A 22082-nucleotide genomic window follows, 5' to 3' on the forward strand; every position below is an offset into this window, starting at 1 on the left:
ATACAGTATCAGACTTTGGCTCAGTTGGTTTTGGTCTTTTCATAGGTTATAATTTTAAATTTATAATTCACAACACAATCAAAGATTTAGTAAGGAGAGAATGTGAGTATATTATTAAGAATAGAACATCACCCACCTTTTTGTCTAGTAATAACAGTTGAATCAGACTAAAGAGATCTGTCATATAGAGCAACTGCACTAACAACTTGACTCTTGGGACCAATGAGACCTCTGATGACCTCTGACCTGCACACATTCTCCATGACGCATTTGTTTTATTGGTCAACTACTGCAGCAGGGTAATGATTTGTATCATTTCTCAAAAAAAGAATCATACAAGTACAAATCAGATCAGATTAAACTCATTTCATGTTGAAAATGTTCATGCCGACAACAAAATTATAATTCTGCGTTTGAGTTTTGTATTTCACTGTTCATATTAGTACACACGGACTCACTTTTCACAAAACTGCACAGACAGACAATGAGCACAGGTTCATTCACAAAGCACTTTTGCCTCTGAGCAGAACAAAAGGCACAGAGTTTAGAGAGATACATTTGACATTACACCTTCAAAGACATAAAAGTGCAATAATTTACAACAGCATCACTCATCCATCCATGTAAAGTTTAACTTCAAATACCATGTGTATCGAACTTAACACCTTAACATTTAATTCAGGTTTTTTTTTTTTTTTTTTTTTTTTTACAGTAATATGAATATTGACAAGAAGAGAAGTGTGATCCATAAACAATCTCACATGTCATATTACCACTGTGAAACTAATGCAGCTGTAAATGCACAGAAATGTACAGATTAGCCCTTGAACACAAGATCAATTGCAACTGGCAAGATAAAAAAAACAAAAGATACAACATTTAGTAAACACTGATATACACTAAACAATTTACATATTTGTAAAGTGTAAAACAATAGAATCAACGAAATGTGTCCCTCGTACAATAACTAATTGTCAAATGTGTCTATAGTAAGTCTATAGTATGTCCTTTATATACAGTGCAAGTGAGCAGTAGAATAAAGGAGGATTATGTGAGTTTTAACCTAAACTCATGTATAAATATGTTGCCACCTTCATGTATGGAGGTTGAAGCGTGCCACTGGAATAATTAGAGACTTTTACAGTGTTTAATTATAATACATTAATAAACTAATCAGTGTTAATCAATGCTATTATACATTTGATTAGACGATTATTTGAATGATGCATTAATTAATTAATACATTTTTTAAAACGAATGAAAAGATAATTAAACTTGCCAGTTAATAATTATATCACCTTAATCTGTCTCATAATGACTAATTAATAGAATTTTAAAATGTTACCGAAAAAAACCAATTTTTAAAAGGCTTTAAAATTTAAACTTTAAGATTATTTTTAAATTTAATTTACATGTGTCTATCTGGAATATGACAGACACATAATAATTGCATTTAAAAGCCTTTTGTGATTCTGTTTTATTTTGTTCCATTAAAATATGAATCCATCATAAAAAAGACAGAATAATTAACAAGATTTATTAACTGGCTATTTTAATTTTAAATATTTTTTGCAACATTTCAATAAAATAATCATGAATTGACTATATATTTTAAACTATATATAAACTATATATATATATATATATATATTTATTAATGTACTATGATTGAACTATTTTCTGGCGGCACCTTCTTACTTCCATACGCATGAGATTCAGACTAGGTTTTCTTCTCTGTAATAATCTGGAACAGCAGTTTTAAGTGCTGTGTCAGGCTCAGCTCATTTTTCCACCAACATGTACTTTAACACAAAAATCACATGCAGCACTTCATGCTGAAGATGACTACTAACTATACAGTATATCAAGAAAATTCACATGTGGGCAAAAGCTGCAACAATAGTGCACCGCCACATCAAGTCATTTTATTGTTGACGTTTTGGTTCTGTCCACACCAGTACAGCTTGTCCTCGCCTCTCCTCCTCCTCCTCCACTGGCAGAGCAGGAGCATGCGGAAGGTCTTCTGGAAGGTCTTGTTGCAGAGGGCGTAGCACATGGGGTTGATGGTGCTGTTGACGTAGCACAGCCAGTAGCCCAGGTGCCAGAGGGTCGGAGGGATGCACTTGGCGCAGAAGGTGGAGATGAGCACCATGATGTTGTACGGCGTCCATGTGAGGATGAAAGCCAACAGGATGGCACTGAGGGTCTGGGCTGCCTTCTTCTCCTTTACCAACACCATTCTCTTCCTCTTGGTGATCTGATTCTTCAAGGCGGGGTCCATGGGTTTGGAGGTGGTCGAGGAGGATGGGGAAGTGTTTTTGGCTGGCTGCTCTGCTTCAGGTAAGCAGGGGGATGCAGTTGTAGGATTGCTGTTTTTACCCTTTGAACCAGGTTTGAACTTATATGAGATGCACTTTTTGCTGTTCTTCTTTGGAGGACTGGAAAAATAGCGATCTTCTGTATAATCAGTCACTTGCCCGTTATTATTACTCTGTCCACTACCTTGTTCTTTGAAAGAGCCCTGTGGGGTGTCTATTGAAACGTGATGCTCCTCCTCTTCTGAGGAGGTGTAGCTGTTAAAAGAAGTGATCTGGTCTGCTTTTGCCCATGCGTCATCTGACCTAGTGGTCGTTTTAGTGGCGTTACTTTGGTTCGATGAAGACCAGGAGGCCTGACTCCGGTCTCTCTTCTCTCTGGTGAAATGAAAGCAGGAGTTAATTATTGTTTTCTGTGGTTTATTCCCCTCTGGAACATTTTCAGTTGCGAGCCCTTGTAGCTCTGCCAGGTCCTTTGTCCGTTTCTGAGTCTCCTTGTAGATCCTGCAGTAAAGGATGGTCATAACAGAAACTGGGATGTAGAAAGCAGCAATGGCTGTCCCAAATGTGATCACCGGCTCTGTTAAAAACTGGATCTGGCACTCATCCAGAGACTCTTTTCTTTCTCCTACAAAGTACTGCCAGCAGAGAATTGGTGGTGCCCAGAGGACAAAAGACACCAGCCACGCCATGCCTATCATGATGGCAGCTCTCTTTGGAGTCCTCTTAGCCCTGTAAGTCAGTGGTCTTGTAATGGAGAAGTATCTGTCAAAGCTTATGACGAGTAAGTTCATAACTGAAGCATTGCTGGCTACATAATCCACTGCTAGCCAGAGGTCGCATGCGAGGTTCCCCAAGGACCAGTAACCCATCAGGATATATGTGGTGTACAAGTTCATGGACAGCACTCCTATGATGAGGTCAGCAAACGCTAAACTCAGTAGGTAGTAGTTGTTAACAGTCTTCAGTTGGCTGTTGACTTTGAATGAAAGCAATACCAGCACATTACCAACAATAGTTATCAAGCTGACTATGGCCGACACCGTAGCTATGGTGATAACCTCCCAAAGGCTGTGGGGAGATACATGGACGTGTGATGTGTTGCCAAAAGTTCCGTTTGGAGGATCTACATCCATGGTGCCGGGTTGTCTGTCTGTGTTGAAGTGCTGCTCTGTGACTCCACGTAGAGTGAAGAGTTTTTTTCTGAAATGAAAAGAAAAACAGTAATGAGACACAATTATGATTATTTTATTTTTCATGTTTTGACAGCCAAAACCTCATATATCAAATAGAGCTTTTTAGTATGTTGCTTTTTGTAATAATTAAGCCACTTTATTTTTTGATTACATTTCTGGTACTATATTTGCATTTTTAACTTTGGCCTTTTTCTGCATGTTTATGTAGAAATGCAAAAGAATATACTGAACTGTGATTTTTGTATTTTATTTGCTTTTTTTTCTTATCCATAAAAAAGTTCCTGTTTTATTTGTATGTATTTGTCTTTGAAGAGACTTCAGATTTCAAGTTCAACCTATGAGTTCTATTGGGGAAAACATGGCTTTTTGAGATGTTTAATATAGTTGGGTTTTTTTTTAATAAATATTGTATTTATCTTTTTTCATCATACACAAAAACACACCACACAAAAGACCCCCCTCCAAAAAAAACCAGAACATTTTTTAATTATTATTTTTGTATGTAAACCCCGACTAGATTTTATTTAATTTTTCTATCATTGTTATACATGTATTTATTTTATTTTAAATTGTATCCACTTATTTTGTATTCATATTAGGATGGAACCTTGATGTAACAGATTAAACATAGTTCTTTATAACCTGAAATGTTGTATGGTGACATAGTTTGTAAAAATAATAATGTACTAATGCTGAAATATAAACTTGAAGTTTAAGATTGTATAATTTTCTACCTTTTTGTTACACTTTTGGACTCAATATTTTGATCGAACTAATACTCGATTTCATAGGATGGCGACGGAATGAGTACTAGTAACCCAGTCTTCGCGGGATATTCTGTCGTTATCCTAGGGAAATAAAACCTCGACCCGGAACCATGAAATGCCATATTCAATGGACGACGCCGTTGAATGTAACACTCATTCACTTCAACTGTCGGGTGCAACACGCTAAACTCTCCGGGCTCAGTTGACAGCAATGGAATGCAAACCGAGCAGAGGCAGAGGAGGCACCTGGAGAAGAGGTGGTGGCCGAGGTGGAAACGACGGCGACAGTTTTGGCGGTGACCACAGGGGAAGAGGGAGAGGAGGCCACCACCGCGGCCGGGGCAAGAGAGACCACTACCGGGGCCGTGGACGCGGAGGGGCACCCCGTCCAGCGGACTTCCATCACCGGGTGAGAGAGCGTGGAAGTTGGCCCCACAGGCAGCCCTGATATCCCGCTCTGCCAAACCCCATTGAAAATCTGTTAAATTGAGTCGTTTTCGTTACCAAGAACACCCACACAATCATTTAACGATACTGTAAAACTTAATAGGACTTCCTCTTTAATTTGGCCTAATTAGCACAACTTTCAATGTAATATTAGCCAGTGCCACAACTCTGAGGGACCAGACTACACTGTGGAAGCTGATAGCGAGCCTTAAAACTGTTTTAATACTATGTGTTTACATTGTAGATAACCTGACTGCCAGGTTTAGGCAATGTTATGACATCAGCACTTTTGCTGATAAATGACTTCTTTTTTTTAAACATGCTTTTAATCAAGGCACAACCCCAGTCTGCAGTACAATTCAAGTTGGATAGATATATATATATAGATAGATAGATAGATAGATAGATAGATAGATAGATAGATATAAGTTGTATGAATGTTTGAATTTGGTCTACTAAATATTGATTCTTAAATAATTTACACAATGCATATTGTAACAGTACAGACAGCATTCTAAATCAGCCATATAAATATCTCAGCAGTGTACCATTGCTGTACATCAAAGAAGTGGGTTGATGTCAGTTTGATCACAACCAAATGTCTCTATTGTATATGCATTATGTATAAAATGAGATCCAGTCAGCTTGTATAGGTTTAGGTTGAGGGGAATTAAGCATTTTTGGCATGTAACATTAGATCAAGCACTTGAAATATTCTCCACAGCCACTTTTAGCATTATCATAGCACGGTCTGGGTCTTCGATATGACACTAGAGGGTTCAGTTTAATTTCCACAGGGATGTCATGTCAATTGATGCCCCTGCTATGGTAACTACAGACTTAGAAAGGAAACAATAGGGGATGTGTGATTGCAATCATAGAAATCCCCTTTGATACATAGGGGCTCCTTGATTGCAATCATAAAAATCTCCTTCGGTGCGTGCGTCCATGGCTACCAGGTGGTCTTTGATGATATTGTGGAAAAATCAAAAAGAGCATTATTATTATTATTATTATTTTTTTTAATGTGTATTTGTTTTCTTACTAAGAAAAAAATCTGAGTAAAAACCACCCTACGCATTTCCATGACAGCAATATTAGAGGTTTGTGCAGCCTTGTGACAAAACAGGTAAAAATCTATGACTCAGACAAATTTAATGAGTTCTCTTTTGGCACAGACGTCTGTTCTTTGTCATAGAAAATTAGACTTGCCCTTTAGCTTGACCCTTTTATTAGGCTTAGCTACCAATTATGAATAAGAGCTATGTGTTAATGACCACTCCACAAAATGCTTTATGAACTACACTTTGTCAAGCAGTGTCAGTACTAAAGTATTTTTTTTGTTATTGTGGGGAAATCTTAACTATTTGTAAAAAATAAAGTCTGAATAAGTTCATGTCATGTGTCATGTGTAGAAATATGTGTACACTTTCTATGTCATAATCTACCTAAAACATAAACACCAAAGAATTCACTATCAAAACGCTGTTCCCTTTGTCTGTGGAAAGATGGTCTGTGCTACAGCTGATACTCATGAAATGTCCTACCATCTTTTGCATCAGGTATTTTTTTAAGTGTCCCTCTTCACCTCATCCAGCTGCTGCTTCACAGCTTTAAAGGTGGCATTCAGAGGAGGACAGTACAGTTGAAAAACACAAAAAATCCCACAGAATGTCTCTCCAATACTGTGGAAAACAATTAGCGGTCAAAACAGGGTCACGTCCATATAAAATGGAAGAGGAATTAGGAACAAGAAAGCATTGAGTGGGTATTATTTTGTCTTTTTGTGCAGGTAATTGTTACTCAACCCCTTCAAACATGTTCTCGATGTGAATGTACTGAAGATTAGGGGTGGGGGAAAAATTGATACAGCATAGTATTGCGATATTTTGTTTGGCAATATTGTATCGATACACGGACAGCAAGTAACAATCTTTTATTTTATAAATTGCAAAAAAGTTTTTGGTACTAGAATAATACAATTAATTGCTTTTTCGGTCCACTAGAGGGCTCTAGTAAGTTTTCTGGTGAGGTCAGCAGAGGTGACAGTCAGCGTGCAGGAGGAACTTTTCCTTTGGGGACATAATTTGCAGTTGAAAAAAGGTAATGAATTGCAATATATCGCAATATATTTAAAATCGCAATAAAATTGTATTGTGACACAACTATCGTGATAATATCGTATCTTGGAGCCATTGGTGATTCCCATCCCTACTGAAGATGTACTGATACCGATATTGATGTCGGATATCAGTCCATTAGTGACACAACGACTAACTCAAATAGTTGGATCGTTGATTGGTGACAATGGGCCGATCTGAGTTCGGATACCATTATTTTAATCAATAACAATTCAGTACATTTTTATCTGTATTATGTATTTATTTTTTGTAACATTTTGTTTTACAGTTAGGAAAGCACAGTTTAATTCAATCCTGATGTTGCCATAAACATAAAATAAAAATTCTAGTCTCTTCCACACAGTGACGCATACAGCTCAGATCAGTACTCATAATCCCCCAATACCCGATATGCCAACATGTTACGTATAAATTGGAATTAGCCTTGGCCCAGGAAGAGTAAAGCTAAAGGCCTCAGTATACTTTAAACAATGTGCTTGTTGGACTGTTTTACAATGTTTATGAGTGTGTGTTTACCTGTGTTGTTCAGTCAGGTTCATTTTCTAGGTGCGTTTTTCCCACACAAAGTTTACTAACCCATCCACTGAATCGGACCAGAAAAAATTAACTATAGGTTTGAAAACACACTAAAACCCACTCTCAATTTTTCTAACTTTCTTAATCTGACACTGCCACTTTATCTAAACAACTGGCCAGACGTCTAGAGGTGTGAAAGTAAGCAGAGTTTGAACATATCTTTCTTCACATAACTACTCCCGTCACTTTTTATGACTACAGTTGAGTGCAATACAAACAATGCCTTACAGGAGAGACTGTCTGAATATGTGCACCATTATTCCCATTTGTAAGTGTCATCATGTCTCATCTCTCTCTGTAACTGCAGGCTTTTTACCCAGTTCGACCATTCAAAGACATTGTCTGATGAAGACACATGTCGTAGTTAGTTTGACGCATGCTGAGAGCTTAAACGTCTTGATTTAGGATGAGCAATATTAAAAGCACTCCTGCTACAGGTATGACTTGAAAACCACTTGAATCGCAGGTTTCTCACTGTGAACTCTCCCATGTCCTTTCAGGCTCAAGATGAAGAGGATAACTTTCACGAGGAGGATGACAGGATGGAAGTTTTCTCCAGGAGGAAGCTGGAGTCAAACTGGGACCGTTATGCAGAGTCAGAGAAGGAGGGGCCCGCTGATGACACGCCCGCTCACAGAGGAACCGACTACCATGTCTTGCTGGAGTCTGCAGGTAAGATCAGGCCACAAAAGACCACAAGAATTTGTTTTTTTGCCAACCAAAGCTGTAGAAACCAGTTGGCTTCAGCTAGAGAACAAACTCACACATGAGAGCTTCACAAAAATGGAAATTCTACTTTAATCTAAAGTGTTTTGTGACTAGATTTGTGCACATTGTGCTTCTCTCAAAGATAAAAATTAAGCTTTTCTATTTAAATTTGTAGTATTAGCAATAAAGAGAAAGGCTCAAGCATTAACCTTATTTTGCTGTGTTTTGTATATGATTTTGCCTCAGTCCACACAGATGACTCTTTGCTCATTTTTACCAACCATAATGAAACCATCATTGCATTAAATGAGTGGTGCAAGAGTTTAATGCTTTTGTGTTGACTTTGTCTACTAAATAAACATAAATTAATTTGCATATTCACCTTCTTTGAATAATTATGTGGAAATCGACCCTGTATCAAATACTCCACTGAGTCTCACTGTTCTTTTTCCGAAGTTGTCTCTGCATTCTAATTAGTTAAAAGGAAATGTCTGTTGTCTTAACAGACTTTAATTGCTCTGTATGGCCACTGCTGTCAGACGGTTGCAAAAAGAAGATCCTTGTTTGTCTATGTCTGCTAATTTCAGCCTCACTGGCTAGCGTTTGGCCCCCCTGGGTTTTCTCACAGTCTCCTCTCTGATTGTGTTAATACTTCTCCCCCCAGAGGAACACAAGTTACAGATCTCAATACAATCTTATTAGAGCAGAGCACAAGATGTTTTCATATATGGGACTGATCAATCTTCCCGAATGAAAGCCCCAATCTGAGACTGTCGCATTTAACTCATATCTCAATTGGGTTAAATAAGGAGTGACATCCCTGAAGTTGTCAACTTTTGTTTTAAAATATGACAGACAATGTTGAAGCCTCATTTTTTCGCAGCTACCAAGCATGCAGTAATTTAGCCAGAGTAAGTCATGTGTGTCTGGCTGTTTGCTTTCCAGCAATTATTAATCATTACTGATGTGGATTTTGCTGCCGATTATATTAGAAACCATGTCAATTTTAAACCTGTAGTGCAGAACTTTTACATATAAATGAACGTCTGTTACATTCAAGCCCTTGCCAAACGAGTTCACACAATGCTGATTAAGCTTATTACCACCAGATGATTCTCTCTGTGTTTCTTTGTAATGAGTTTTTAATCTGGTGTCGGATTTGACACCAGATTAAAAAGCTTTTAATGTTTTGTTGGGTTTGATATTACCGCACTGGCTGGATGAAGGCATAGTGAGCATCCGCACAAGAGACCTCTGCTGGCCGAGCTGCCTAACTACCAGTTAGCCCTCTTCTAACTTGCTAACGGTGGTTGTGTGATGCTCAAAACTATTTATGCACTGTTATATAGCCACAACAATAGCAGCAGAGTAGGCTACAGCAGAGCCTATAAAGTCAGTGTTTTTGTAATTACTCTCACTGCCAGAAAGGGGAGACAAACATCCTGTACTCCAACTTTAAATTCAGTTTCAGTGAGCAGCTATTTCTTGTCTGATTTTTAGAAACATGCCAAAATTCCAAAATCCTGTGAATGATGAAAATATATAACCTGTTTTTTTCTGGTGGCACTGAATATAGTTTTAATGACTTGAACCTTCCCTTTATTTTCATATTTTCATTATATATTTGCCTCTTATTTACCTTAATAATGTGTGTGTCATCTTTTTCCAAGCATAGTATCAACATGCACCCCTGGTCCTTTATTAGTCAGAAGTTTTACGATTGATATGCACCTTTAGAAATACAGGCGACATGGTGATACCATATGGATGCTGAGATAACTGTGATTGGTTAGCATCGGATGCTTTTGTTTTATCCTCCATGATTCTGATGCCTGTAGGGATCGTTGATGGTGAAGCTAACAAGGAGCGAGTTGAAGAAAGGCTCAGTCATCTTCTATGTGTCAGACAAATGTACAGTATACTTTGTGATATTATGCTCTTTATGTCATAACAAATATAATAATATAAAATAAGTAATAAGGGGTAAGGGATACTTCTGCTGTTGCCAAGATACTTAAAAATCATAATTTGATTAAAAATAATATACCTATTTGTGTTTAGGAGCATGTTTATTGGCCAATAAAAGACCAGGTATAATTAGCTTAGCAAAATATCAAATGGGTTTCCCATTAACCTAAATCAGTTGTTAAACCATGTGCAGCCATTAAGAGTAGTGAAGAGGTACTGGAGCCCATCCAATGGGGCTGTTGGGGTATGTTAGACAAAAATAACTGTGAACCATTGCTGTTATGAATGCACAATTCAGTGATCATCTCTTTCCCCCTAGCTGCCGCATTACAAAGTGAATGAAGGGGTTGTAAAGAGGAATACTTTCTGCATATAAACATTGCACAACTGTGGTAATTTCATAGTACTTAATTGTACTATTAACAGGTGTTGAAAGTCTGACATGTTTGGCTTCCTATTATCTAGTGTTAGATCATTTGAATTTCACAAACTAACAGAATGCGATATGAGTATTAAGAAGCCATTATTCAAAATGGGGTTACGCCAACACACTGACCTTAATGTGTTTATTTAACAAAAATCAACCAGTATATGTCCTACTGATACTACAATTGCCTATACATGAAGTGGAAAACATGTAAATTAGATTTCCTTTGGATATGTAATATGTTTTCTATCCATTTTATTCCACTTATGTTTTAGCGTATTTGTTCTTTTAGAAGGCTGGTTGCATTCCACAGTTTTCCTAATTTTAGAAAACTGAGTTGTTCGACAGACTCATTGTGTGATAATGGTTTAAAGCTGCACTTGTCATTATTTATATAAACAGTCAAATGACGTGTAATGTGAAAGGTGTTACTCGTAGTAACAAGCCCACATAATTTCTTAACACTGCAGTTCCACTCAGCTCTACAGAGTACTTTAGCATCTTTCCGAATTTTGTCTTTATTGAGATGGAAATTGTACTTCATGTAGATCTGATAAACCCTCTGTACATGACCTACTGAGCACCAAATGGCAGACAGAAAATGTTAACAACTAAATTATGAACATAATGGAGCATTTTCAACAACTTTCAACATTCAGTTGAGTCCAAAATGTCTTAAAAGGAGAGTGAATATTGGACTTAGACTCATATGGTGGACAGAACTACGATTCTAGATGAAAGCCAATGTTTCTCTGTGTCCTCTGGATTGTAAAGAAACAATTGTTTGCCATCATGTTCATCCTATTAACTTTATGAAGTCAGCGTTGTGCACACAGCTTGTTGCGCTGCCCCCAAGTGGCAGAAGAAAATCAATTAATGCAGCTTTATGCATTGCTTCACAGGCTTGGGGTTATAGAAGCATAACAACATTATGGGAAGAACACTAATTATAAGTCAAACTATGATTTAAGAATCATTAAAGGAAGTGAAAATAAGTTAAATAGGCCGTATTTGGATAAAAACTAATCTGTTGAATCCTGCATTCTGCCAATTAACTGCTTAATAAGTACAACATATTATTCAGCATAAAGTCTGATCAGATTTCTTTGATTAGGCCCAGTTTGACAGTTTTAGCCTATTATCCAAGAGTTTACACTGACAAGCTCTGCAGGACTTAGACTTACTGTTTGTTTACAGAGAAAGTTATGAGGCCATTTTTAACCACGGATGAGTGTTTAAACTGTTTTTATAGGACTGTTTTTTTAAAATTTCGTGTCATTAGAGAGTTGGAGAGTGTTGGAGCGGCGTGTCGGTTCTCTCCCCTTCTGTTGTAGCGTAAATGCCAAAGGTGCTCTTGTGAGTTGTTTGACTCCTATCTCTCGTCTCTGTGTTTTGCCCACATTGTCAGATTAGTCATGCCGTACAGCAAGAGGCTGCCGCTCTCCAGAGGATACTTAATTGTACGTGGGAGGCGATGCTTTGAAGAGTCGTTTTTCTGGCCAATTAAGGTAGCCATGAAATCAGGAATTCACCAAACCTCCCTTTTTCCTCCTGGTTAGAGTTATTACAGAAGACTTCTTATTGTGGAGATTATACTGCCATCACTTTTTGTATCCAAGGTGTTGATATGTTGGGGGCATTCGGTTTCTTTTATTGGCAAGACTGGGCAGAGTGTACAAGTCAGAAGGTGCTTGGGTTTCCTGTATGTATTATGTATTTTAGGATAGAAATGTCCTAAAGCAGTGTTTTTCAACCTTTTGTAACGTATCTTGCAATTCTTTCGAGATACAAATATCCCAGGGCAGAGAGGTCGAGAGCGCAGCTTTACCTACAGTGTGGTGGAGGCGTTAAGCGCGAGCGAGATAATAGGTTGATTTTATACAACATTTCAATCAAATAGATGCAAAGGAATGCCTTTGCCACACGCAATATGTATCTATGGATGCACTGTTATAACAGGACAGTTGTCATACAGGATGGTCAGACCACTAATACCAAACTGTACATGTACTTTTTTTTTAGGGGCAGAAATAACTGAAGCTTTGTTAAAGTGAGACTATATAACTTTTCAAAGATTGACCTCTTGGTCAGAGGTAGAAACAAGCACATTTACTCAAGCACTGTACTTATGTATAATTTTAAGCCCTTGTACTTGAGTTTTTCTATTTTGATGCTACTTTATACTTCCACTTTACAACATTTCAGAGGGAATATTGTACTTTCTTCTCAAAGTTTACATGTATTTGACAGCTTTAGTTGTTTTTCAGATGAAGATTTGACACAATGACAACCAGCGTTTTCAACTTTTTTGGCTTTTGTCTTACAAAGTAGTTGGAGTCACATTTCAGATGTCTGAGTTGTTAACACTTCTACCAAATAGTGATTTTTTTAACCTCTAAACTTTAAAACAGGTCTGTGTATCTGAACTTTGTTTTTGTTTTTTTTCATATTTCCACTCCAATGAATCATCTCACGACCCCTCAGGTATATCTGGTCACCCTTTGGAGAGGCACGAGCCCTAGGTTGGGAACCACTGGACTAAATTAGCTAACTGTATATAAAGTAGTTCAAACTAGCTCCACCTGCAGCAGCTACAACAGTAAGTCACTCAGAGGGACCAAACCAATACTTATACTGCAATATTTATATTTAGCTAATAATACTTGTCCTTTTACTTATGTAAGATTTTTTCATGCAGATTTTTTAATTTATTTATTTACTCGTAATGGATTAATTTTACATTGCTGTATTGGTATGTTTACCTAAGTAAAAGATCTGAATACTTTTTCCACCACTGTGAAGGGCTTAATACATAATTAATGGGATGCACTCTTGCTCAATTGAACACACAGCAGGATTTTGCTGTTACAGCCTGACTTATTCTTAATATTACCAGCAGCATATGGTGCCTAATGTTAGCAAACTTTAGATAGATGTTGCCGTGTAACTAATGCAACATTCACAAGTTTCTGTCTTGTAAATAGCTTTCACATCAACCTCGAAGTCGCAATAATGAGTGGGAAAGTGGTATTTTTCTCATAGCTCTGGTGTATCTGACTTTGCACTAAATACAGCATTGCTTTAAAATCAAACAAAATGGAAGCCTCACTTCGGCCAATGTCCATCGTTCAATGAAATTAAACCTAAATGTAATAAATTTAATGTAATTTTGCCTATGTAAAGTATATTAAACCCTCACATGACCAACTCATTATTATACAATCTTCTATGATCTTTCTGATTCCTTCCATTCATCTGACCTAGTGTGAATGCAGCAATACATTATTGAGTCAGTTTGTTAATTTAAACACTTATTTGTATTTGTGTTACTGTTAGATTACAATTTACATTACCCCAGTGTTAGACACCCTGAGAGCCTGCTGGTTAAGATGTATACCACATAATCATAACTGTGATGCCCATGGTTCAATGCTGGCTCTCCTACCCCTCTCTACACCCCTGTTTCCTGTCTCTCTGTACTTCAAAATTCATCTTTGAAAAACAATACTCAATTATTATTTGTTCTAACACTGGAGTTAAAGCTTTTTGACAATGATAGAGGGTGAAAGAAACGCTGACAGCATTGCAAAAAATATCACCTTGGAGAGTGGGAATGTTCCTTTACCACCCAGTTCAACACCTACCGAATTGCCACACACGTCCACACAATTTCCAGCTATTCAAATGTGAAAACGAAAATGACTGTCTGATTAACACTTGTGAAAAAGTTCTGTTTTTAACTGGCGAGAGCTACGTTTCCCGCACAGCTCTGGGTGCCAGACGGAGCAGATGGAGAGATGCAGTGATTATCATAGTGAAAGTGCTCAATATTAGGCCAGGTTACCGAGGCTTTAGACGACAGTTCTATAATTACAGTTCCCACTGAGGCGCTGCCCACAGCTGTCATGCAGGAAATATGGTGTTACAACATGTCATGTTATGTTAGAATATGTCAGAAAGTCAGTGAGGGGAAGTCCTTGTATAGTCGCAGAACCGAACGCTTCTTAGAGCCCAGCAGGAGAGTGTGACATGACAAATTGAATGAAACAACACCTATAACTAGAATCATGATTTTTGTTTAGATAACTGGGTTACTAAAATTGGGATTCTAATGTGAATATCTGGGCTATTATTTTATAGTCTAAACAGTGGGCAAAAAGTCATTAAAATTAGAGCTGCAACAAAAAATTAATGTACAATTATTTTAATGATCAAATTAGCATTGCAGCAACCTTCTTTTTTTTTAAGCAAAAATTGTTGCAATTAATTAGTTAGTTTCCCAGATGTGAATATCTCTTGGCCTTCATACTTTTCTGTGATTATCTTTGGATTTTGGACTGTTAGTCAGAATAAACACAAAGTAACCTTGGTCTCTAGGGACAATTTGCTGACATTTTACAGACCACACGAATAAATGAATGAATGAGAAAATAATCTGTAGATGAATTAACAATGAAAATGATGGTTCGTTGCAGATCATGGGATATGATTGAATGCTACAGAACAGAATGGTACTTGAGATGTGATTGTGTTTTAAACACAATCCTAAAATATGAAATGTAGAATAAAAATAGGGATGAAACCAATTCAAGGTTTTAACAATGTTGTTTGACAAATGACCTGAAAATGATCCACTTTTTCCATATTTGGTAGAATTCAAGCTTGAGAAAATGTGTTTATATAGTATAAACACATTTTAGTGTATTATTCATCATACCAGCTTTTCTTTGTCCGTGTACTTTCTGCTGCAGTTACTCTGCACTGAAATAACGCAGCAGTCCATACATCCCATACTCATTCATATGTCGAATGGGGAACCTGTCACTGCAGTTTATATAATCTCCATTTATATTACTTCAATTTTGTTTATATATCAACTTCTTCTTCTGTTTAATGTATCCAAATTCATATGCTGCAGCAGTGACTCAGTTCCCCCACAGAGAGCATTAAAGTTTCATCTGGTCTCTGCATGTATTTATTCATGCAATAGAAATAAACGCACGGAAAGCTACAGTGGCTGACTTTGTGTTTGCAAAACCCGTATTGAAAGCCGAAAGCTCCGCTGTACTCGATGTGATTTGGAAAAAAAAAAAAAGGAGCCTGACGGGGAAATTGTGTAAACAGACTGTTTGATTTGAATTGAAGGTCATGTTGATTCCTGTTGTTTCGTGGCCTTGTGGATGGCTATTATGTAGCCCTGCTCCTTGTCCAAACATCCCAAGTGCTTTTAGCATTCATGTGTTTTGATTGACTCTGATTACATGTTCTAATACACTCAATGCTAAGACCCTGGCTGTCAGGAGGTGAGAACTCCGACTCCAGACTGAGATTACTTGCAAAGACGAAACCTTGGTACTTTCTCGAAATATTCATCAAATAGCGTGTTTTGAATTGCTTTTCGCTTCAGGAAGGTTGTCATTGCCTTGAGAAGTTAAGCAGTCATGAACCAGAGTGGGTTTTTTTTTTTTTTAACGGCAGGTGTATTGATTGAATTTGAACACATCATTCGCCACCGAGCCTCAAGGAATTAATTGCTGTCAACTGTTTCGTAACCTTAAGGCCCTTTTTATTTTATCAGGGTCTCATCTTGGTCCTTGCATTGTTGGGGGTTGATTGTGCTGTTGCTACGGGTAATGGCACACATGGTGCAATTCCCTGGTTGTGTGTGTGTGTATGTGTGTTCATGTGCCTGTATGACTCGGAGGGCGGTTGCGGGGGGGATTGCTGGGCAGTTATTTACATCCTAACACGGTCATCTATCTGTACACATTAACACAAGGATCAATCCTACTCCCCCGCAGCCGTAGTTTACCAAGGTCACTAATGGGCACCTATCAAGCCTCAATCATAATGAGACAAAAGGAAATCACATTAGAGCTTCAGTGATTCAGCTAACTAGATTGACAAACACAAGGACGTTTTCCTAACTGAGATGAATAGTCTCAATCATGCCATTAATTTATATGTTCCGGTGTCGTTATGGATACTTGATTAGCCATCTAGAATGCAGGAGACTGGCGTCAAAGCAGAGGAATGAGGCTGGTGATGTACTGTCTGGTTGGCAAAAATAGGAAACAAAGCATTACAGGTGCTTGGTTTGTTTCCCTGCAGTTTACTGATTATGATGAAGCCAGTGGAGGATGGAGCGAGGCAGTAGATCATAGGCACTTCACTGCCACAACAGTCTGCCCACTTTCATCCTTTATATTCTTATCACTGTTTGAGTTCCAGTAACTGCGGGTTCAGTTCAGGACTGCATCAATCAGCAGAAATTGATTCTTTTCAGTATTATAAATAATAATTAAATAATTGATCATTTTAAAGAATATCAGCAAATAATCGAAAAAAATACTAACCCACAATTTTGCAGTTTTGACCGACCAAACCCCAAATTTAAAGTGGTTAAAAAACACATTTGAGACATTTAAGAGGCTAACATTACTAAATGTTTGACATTCTTGATTATCATAATTAGGGCTGCAACTACTGATTATTATTATTTCTGATCAATAATCTGCCAATTAGTGGTCTATATAATTTCAGATTGTCAAAGAAATCGTCAAACATGCTCATCACAGTTCCCCAGAGGTCTTCAAATTGCTTGTTTTCTCTGATCAACAGTCCAATTTCTCCTATTATATCCTTCATACTACTATCTACTCTCATTGCAGACATGGAAAAGCAGCATAAATTAACATTTAAGAAGCTAGACAAGTGAATTTTTGGCTTTTTGCAAAAAGCAATTTATCATAATAGTTTCCAGTGAATGTTCTGTTCATTGACTACTCGCTCATATTGCACAAAGCTCACAGTGTTTATACCTCCAAGAGTACAGTGGAACAAGTGTTGGGATGCCAGTCATGTGATCTGTCATCCCATTAGTTTTTAATGATGCCTCAAATCAAATCATGTCACTCTTTGTACCTCCCACTTTTTTTTTTTCCTGAGTAAAAAATAAACACACACGACACCCCCACACTCGTTCAAACACATGCGAGATTCAAGATCAGTTTAATAATCTTTTGTGACGGGCAGAAAGCTGCTGTTTTTAAAATTCACACTGTACAAAATGTTCAGTGCAACTCTGAACTATGAAAGCTCTGGTGACAACTGATGAAGCCCAGCACTTGTTCCATGATTCATTAATATATCACTAACTCAGGCTACATATGCAATTCGGTTATAAATGTTTTAAACGTTAGAATTTTAAATCACTTTTTTTTTTCCTGAACACTCAGAAGGTTGAGTTGACAGCTGCTCCTGTGAACTGTTTAATTTCCTGCCATAATAGCCACTTCAAACAGAATACATACTCACCCCTCGTGGCTCTTTCAACAAAACACGATCCTCAGCATTAAACGGGCATTCGGCCAATTCTTTGATGCACTGTTTTTTTCTTTTTCTTTTACTCCTTCAGTCTGTTGGAGTTCCCTGTATCTTTTCACAGCTCTTTATGCCTTTCCAGTTACTGTAGCTCTGTTTCCCTCTCACAGCCTTTTTGCTTCACACCTTCCCTTGCTGGCTCTCTCTTCCCCTCCCCTGTTCCCTCTCGCTGACTTTTTTCCTCTGTGCTCCTCTCTCCAACGAGGTGAAAAACACACTTGTCAAATACAGGTAGGTCATCACACCGTCTCTCATCCTCATCAGTTGCTTAGTACGAGGCGCTTCGATGGAAACAAGTTTTTCAGCATCATCGCGAAGGTATAGCTCCCACACAGTCCAGTCTCTTCCTGAGGCAGAGTTGGTATATGCAACAGCTGTTCAGTGTCAATGTCCATATGACAGAGCAGCTTAGGAGCCTCGTTGGTACTGTTCAGACCTTTTTAACAGGAAGGTGAATTACCGGAAGCAGCTGCTTGTCCTCAGCTGTGATAATCAAGTGGAGATGTCATCAAATCTGTTTTTTGGGTTTTTTTTTTTAAATTACCGAAGATAAATATGTGAGCTCAACATCCTTTGAAAAGAAGATAAGAGTTTGTCACTCACGCTGCAAAGTTTGAGCTGTTCCACTGGCTGTGCAAGGATCCTCAAGGCTGCACAGGTTGAATTAGTTTTTGTCTCCTCTGAGGCTGCTTCTCCCTGATTGCTTGGTACTTACATCCTTGCCAACGTGCGGATTCAACCGTGAGCCACTATTAGAAGAAATTCCCACATGGCCGGAAGCCTCATCCTGTATCAGGGCACCGAGCAACATGGAAGAGGAGGGTGGAAGAGGTGAGGAGGTGGTGGAGTAGGATGAAGCAGAGGAAGGGGTGGGGGTGGGAGGGGGGCTGGGGGGTGGAGCTAGAGGAGGAGTCGATGTGGGTGTCAGCAGCAGTTCAGAAAGGGCCGACTGTTTGTCTTTGCATCAGCAGTGCTTCCAGCTGTATGTCTTCAGCAGATAGGAGATGCATCCGTACAACCGCTGGCTCTTCCAGCGGCCTCACACGTCCCACTTGATGGTGACTCAGTTAATCCCAGATGCGTTAGACTGTGTGCCCCCCTTCAAAAGCAGGGAGAGTGACAGTGGAAGCACACATTGTTGATTGGCAGAGTTTTTAAAGTGTTCACCTGGCAATCTTGACTGCCCCTATCCACCTCCCGTAGTAAGTGCTTTCTATTAAAGCAGCAATAATTAGCTAATTAATTAATTAGTTGATTGACGCAAGATTTTGATAATCAAATAATTTTGGCCAAATCATCGTGTTTCAGCTTCTTGAAAGTAAATATTTTCTGATTTCTTAAATCCATTATGATAGCAAACTGAATATCGTTGTGTTGTAGACTGTTGGATGGGTCATTTGAGGTTGCTTTGGAAAATTGTGATTGACATTTTTACAGTTTTCTGACATTTGATTTAATCAAGAAAATAATCAACAGATTAATTCATAATGAAAATAATTGTTAGTTGTAGCCATACTTTCTGTTCCTTCTGTATATAACCTTCCCTGTCCAGAGGAGATTGTTGCTGTAGATGTAACTAACGGAGCTGACGATGAAAACCAAACTTGCCCAGTGGCAGCGATTTACTAAGAGGATATGAGTTTGGTAACAGCTTATATTGACATGGCAAAATGGCATTCTCATAGTGGTATTACTTGTATGTTATTATTTCCCTAGAGTAACGTGGCATTAGTAATGAGTTGGGAGTATATACATCATTATCAGGATAAGAAGAAACATGGGAAAGAGCAATACCAAGAGATTGATTTGCTATTGACAAGAGGCTAAACAAGGATAATAACCCTTTAACACCCCCAGAAAATGCTCGCCTGCCTTCTAACCATTTGCACCTGCTGGGCCTGGTGTTTTTGTGGTTCAAAAACACCTCTCAGCCTCTTGTTGATAAGGCTGAACAAATATATTCATGCTGAAGATTCCACAATATATGATTTGAAAGGGTCATAATTGAAAAAGCTCATCTGTTTCCTGCTTGTTGTCGGATTCATGAACAGCTATTTGTATCAGTAAGCACTGTCCACTCCAGTGGAGGACAGCTTGGAGACTGCTGTTGACTCAATGAGACTAACACATTGTCACGTGTCATGCAACATGTCATCAGCACACACCACATTTGCAATGACCTGAAGCCTCAACCAGGTGAGCAGTAAGGTTGAAGATGTTTGTGTTACCAGGTCTCATTTTTAATTTTAGCTTCTAAATGATTTATAAACCACATCACCAGTTGTCCTTGAGCAATATTTAGATCTTTAAAAAAAAAAAAAAGATCTAGTTTTTTAAAACAAGTCATGTGAATTTCAGCATGCAGTATTTTGTTGAGGGAGCTCTAAATAGTGACAGAATAGTTTTTATAGAAGCCTGTTTTTTCCCTCTTTACTCAGCCATTGACATATATATATAATGCATATCGAATCAAATTTCAGTCTGCCAAACACCATAGTGAATATGGCCCTCAATGTTTTTACAAGAAAAGTGATTGTTTGGTACATTTTGGAACATTATTCACGCATTAAATGAGCCTTTTTACCACAACAAAGGTACCGTAACGGTACAAAGGTAACACAATTAGCATTGAAAATAGTAGCTGTATTATGTAGCTATCATTATGGAAGGTTTGGTGACTATTGCTCATTGTCTCCCCACCCATCAGCCTAAAGGAGGATCCATTGAAGCGCCACTATTTGTCTGGTTGCTTCAGAAATCACTTGCTTGAGCATCCTGAAAGGACCACAGCTGTTTCATCCTCGCTGTGTGTGATTGAACTGGTCAAGTAGAGTGGGTAATCTGCATTTCTTTGAAATAGTTTTTCTTTCATGTCTATATATCACGCATGTTCCCATCATATTCACAATAGTACCCTCCAGGCTTGTCACTAACCTCAAGGACCTGGGTTTAAACATCTCACCGTGGATCTTTGACTTCCTGACGAGTAGACCCCAGGTGGTGAGGGTAGGCAGACACACCTATTTTACCCTCATTCACTTTTTGAGCCCCCTGCTGTACACCTTATACAGAATGCCATCATCAAGTACTGTTCTCTAACACCATCATCAAGTTTGCTGATGATACTGTGCGATGGCTGTGGTGGGTCTGATTACAGATAACAAGAAAAAGTCCTACTTGAAGGTAGTTTAGGACCTGACCCATTGCTTTCAGGACAGTAACTTACTCCTGTATGTCAGGAAAACTAAGGAGCCTGTAGTGGACTTTGGGAAGTAGTGATGAAGAAACTACGCCCCCATTACTATAAACGGGTCCTCTGGGCCTGACCAGGGTGCTGCATACTGACTCCCTGTTGAGAAAGGCAAGGCAGCGACTGCTTCACCTCAGAGGCTTGAGGAAATTCTGGGTATCCCTTCGAATACTGAGAAACTTCTACTCCTGGTCTTGATGGGGAGCATCACTGCCTGGCACAGAAACAACACTGAACAGGACCACAAGGCCCTGCAATATTATAATATTAACATATGGCACTGCAAGAATAGGTCTAGGAGAATCGTTAAGGGCTTTTCTCCCTGATGCTGTCAGGAAGACGGAATTTTGGCTATTAAAAAAATGTAAATTTCTTTTTAATGCACAAATTGAAGGAACTTGGGATTATATTTCACTGCGATTGTACCTTATATGATTACATGTGACAAATAAACTTGATTGCTTGATTGCTTGACCACCAAGCCTCAGGCTCACTATTGATTATAAGGAGAATGTGATAAAAAGGATAGGAGGCATGTGTAATGTATCCCTGAGGGAGTTAATTTAATGAGGCACACAGATACAGATATGACTGCTCGATTTCCGTAGATTGGGCACATTACAGGCTTCCACCTACACAGTTGGCCCCTGTGACATCGGCACTGAATCAAGGCGTATTTAACCACCACTGTTATTGTGAATGAAGATTACTATTGACTTAAGTGATTGATGGGAGAACATTATAGGAGCCATCAATTACTAGCTCCTTATTATTAGTTTCTTACAAGACATTGGATTTATCTCGTAACTGAAATGTCATTTGTATTTGATCAGTTGCTTCAGTTCAGTACAGTTTTTAAAAAGAGATAGAAAGGACAAAACAGGAAGAATAGAAAGAAAGTAAG

The 22082-nt window shown here is 38.3% G+C and overlaps 2 protein-coding genes across 2 annotated transcripts in view; one reads left to right on the forward strand and one right to left on the reverse strand.

Annotated features, from left to right (window-relative positions):
* Positions 1-1915: 1915 nt before the first annotated feature.
* chrm5b (cholinergic receptor, muscarinic 5b) lies at positions 1916-3451 on the reverse strand. Its single transcript, XM_062436957.1, has one exon. It carries the CDS (start codon positions 3449-3451, stop codon positions 1916-1918), a length of 1536 nt encoding a protein of 511 aa, XP_062292941.1.
* Positions 3452-4489: 1038 nt separating this feature from the next.
* Positions 4490-22082, forward strand: part of aven (apoptosis, caspase activation inhibitor) — a 37758-nt gene continuing 20165 nt past the window's right edge. Inside the window, exons 1-2 of the mRNA XM_062437678.1 lie at positions 4490-4687; positions 7943-8114. Of these exons, the coding sequence (XP_062293662.1) occupies positions 4490-4687; positions 7943-8114 (370 nt within the window). The remainder of the gene's footprint in view (positions 4688-7942; positions 8115-22082) is intronic.

This window comes from Scomber scombrus, chromosome 17, assembly GCF_963691925.1.
Source record: "Scomber scombrus chromosome 17, fScoSco1.1, whole genome shotgun sequence".
Lineage (NCBI taxonomy): Eukaryota > Metazoa > Chordata > Actinopteri > Scombriformes > Scombridae > Scomber > Scomber scombrus.

Excerpts from the sequence above, each read along its gene's own strand:
- chrm5b (XM_062436957.1), bottom strand. The coding sequence starts at position 3,451 with ATGGATGTAGATCCTCCAAACGGAACTTTTGGCAACACATCACACGTC.